The sequence below is a fragment of the Gavialis gangeticus genome, unplaced genomic scaffold (assembly GCF_001723915.1).
Source record: "Gavialis gangeticus isolate Ggan-Ray unplaced genomic scaffold, GavGan_comp1, whole genome shotgun sequence".
Lineage (NCBI taxonomy): Eukaryota > Metazoa > Chordata > Crocodylia > Gavialidae > Gavialis > Gavialis gangeticus.
In genome coordinates, this window is record NW_017729011.1 from 4,102,640 (window position 1) to 4,105,352 (window position 2,713).

The following is a 2,713-nucleotide window of genomic DNA, read 5'->3' on the forward strand; positions in this document are numbered from 1 at the left end:
CTTAATGTAGAGCGCCACACCCCCGCCTTTCCTCCCTGTTGCAGACAAGTTGGCAAGTGTCCAGCAGAGGACAGCAAATGTTTAGTGATCTGGAACATATGTCTTCTGAAGAGAGGCTGAAGAAACTGGGCTTATTTAGTCTGCCAAAGAAGACTGAGGGGGGATTTGATAGCAGCCTTCAACTACCTGAAGGGTGGTTCCAAAGAGGATGCAGCTAGATTGTTCTTAGTGGTGACAGGCAATAGAACAAGGAGCACTGGTGTCAAGTCACAGGAAAGGAGGTTTAGGTTGGATATTAGGAAAAAAAAAATTCCTTAGGAGGGTGATGAAGCACTAGAATGGGTTACCTAGAGAGGTGGTGGAATCTCCATCCTTAGAGATATTTAAGGCCTAGCTCAGCAAAGCCCTGGTTGGAATGATCTGGTTGAGGATGGTCCTGCTGTGACCAGGGAGTTGGACTAGATGGCCCCCTGAGGTCCCTTCCAACCCTAGTTTTCTATGATCCAATGGTTGTATGATTCTCCTATGCTGAACTAGGTAAGGCGATCCTCAGTTTTAATTTATATGATGAAAAAAAGTGACCAAAAATTCCATATATCAAAAGTGCTGTTCTCTTCCAAGCACTTCTGCATAACGTTGCTCAACCTTTTCTTGCTGTCTGAGAGCTTACTTGGCAGTCTCTATACCTCCTTTCCAGGTTCTAGGGTTTGGGGGCTTTTTTTTGATATACTTAGCTACACACAGTTGGTTTCTCTATACCTTTACATATTCCCATTCTGGAGGTGATACTGGTTATTGTATTAATCGACTTTCCTTTTAATATCTTGATCTTTGTCATCTTTACATCTCTTTTTGTTTATGTTCATGGAAGTAATTTACAGACTTTTTCTGTATCTCAGTTTTTACCATATTTTGCTTACAACATATTTAACTTATTGGCAGATAGTCCCTCTGTTAGTGCTGGCACTACAGATACATTCTGACAAATATTCCTAGTTGATAGGTAAAACTACTGGCTTATTATCAATAATCTACATTTTGCTACTATGGAAGCAGCCATTCAAAGCAATGTGAAGAGCATGTGGTAACTGTTTCCTGCACTATGCAACTTGGAGAGGGTGAAGGGTTTGAACCCGGAATCGGTAGGCTTTTCAAACGAAACAAAAACAAAATGAGAGAAAAGCATGTACGTGTGGAGCGTCTACTTGGAAGTGAGTTGTGTTCTAATCTGTCAATTCAGAAAATATAGTCCAAAGAAAAACTGCCTGGCAAATAATGTCACGTGGTATCAGCTCTCTTAAGTTTCATATGCAACGGTATTATAATTTTCCAGGGGAGAGTATCCCAAACCTATTTTATTTTAGCTGTTCCTTCAGAATTTGTGATTACCTGCCTTCTAGAGATCTCTGAAATGGAATAGACGTTAGACACAATTTTTCAGACAAATAAATAACTTATTGTCATGTTGGCTCTTGTTCTTTGAACGTGAGGAGGAGGGGACTGTGGAGTAGGAATATTCATGTATAAAGTGGTTATTTAAAGAACTGCAAGGTTCTGGGAAGATACGTTTTATTACTCGCATTACGTGACATCCAGAAAGCCGCTTAATAGGATCCTGCTTATAAGTGTGAAAAGGGAAAAGATTGATTTCTTATTGCCAAAATGGCTTTTTTCCACCATGCTTTGAAATTTCCTACAACAATTGCAAAACCGTAAACCTGATAAGAGAAGAAAGAGGAAAGGGATTTCAGAGGTGAATATGAAGCATCTCTGCAACAGGCCTTGGATACCTTTTTATATCACCAGTTGGAAACTAATATAAAGTGTGTGTTGATCCCTTGAGCGTATTGACCCATGCAAATCAGTTGTAACTTGCTGAAAATGTGTGTATTCCCAGCCTAAGAGAATGCTTACCCCTGGTTTGAAGCCAAGCTCTATTGAGCCAAGAACTCTCTTCCATCTCTTTCAGTGGGAGACTAAATTAAGTGTTAGCACATTCCTTTTTTTCAGCATTAGTATCTGGATTCTAATATTGCCTCTGTTGTACCCATAAGCTGCTCCTTCAGTAATTGAAAACAATAGGATTCCTGTTTACCTTGTTTAGAGTGGTATTATTGTATAATCTTCCCTTTTAGCATAAATGGAAGGTGTTGTACATCACATAGATTAAATAATTCAGTAATTATTTCCCTCTTTCCTGACCATTGAAAATGAAACATGGTACCAAGGCAACATGCAGCTTTCTGGTTGACTGACTAAATATATTTATGCTTTTTCACAGGTCATCCCCTTGGATTGCACACTGCGAGTAGCAAGTGGGATGCCGGAAATCCTGCCAGCAACCTCTCCACTGTAGCAATCATGCCAGTGTCTGAAGAGGTACCGCTTACTGCCTTTACTTTGGAGCTCAAGCATGCTGTCAGTGCTGTTGGTAAGAACTTCTTCGTATGCTTCTATATTAGCAAATCTCCTTATGATTTAAGAAAGCATCAGAGACTGTATGTGAGATGGTGAAAGTTACTGCTTGCTGTAGAAGGGGAACATATTCTAGTGCACAAAATCAGATATCTTGATTGAAAAAATGTTAGGAAAATCTTTCCCATACTTTTAAAAACGGTGACTTTTTTTTTTGTTGTTGCTCCCTTTCTCTCACACATTGCATACAAATGGACAAACTCTATGATACAGTATAAGTTCTGTGATTCTTCAGGAC

At 39.6% G+C, this 2,713-nt stretch overlaps 1 protein-coding gene across 1 annotated transcript in view; it reads left to right on the forward strand.

Annotated features, from left to right (window-relative positions):
• The window catches only part of PNPLA7 (patatin like phospholipase domain containing 7), a 318,179-nt gene that overhangs the window by 180,171 nt on the left and 135,295 nt on the right, over positions 1 to 2,713 (forward strand). The window contains exon 22 of the mRNA XM_019510411.1: positions 2,282 to 2,431. Coding sequence (XP_019365956.1) covers positions 2,282 to 2,431 — 150 coding nt within the window. The remainder of the gene's footprint in view (positions 1 to 2,281; positions 2,432 to 2,713) is intronic.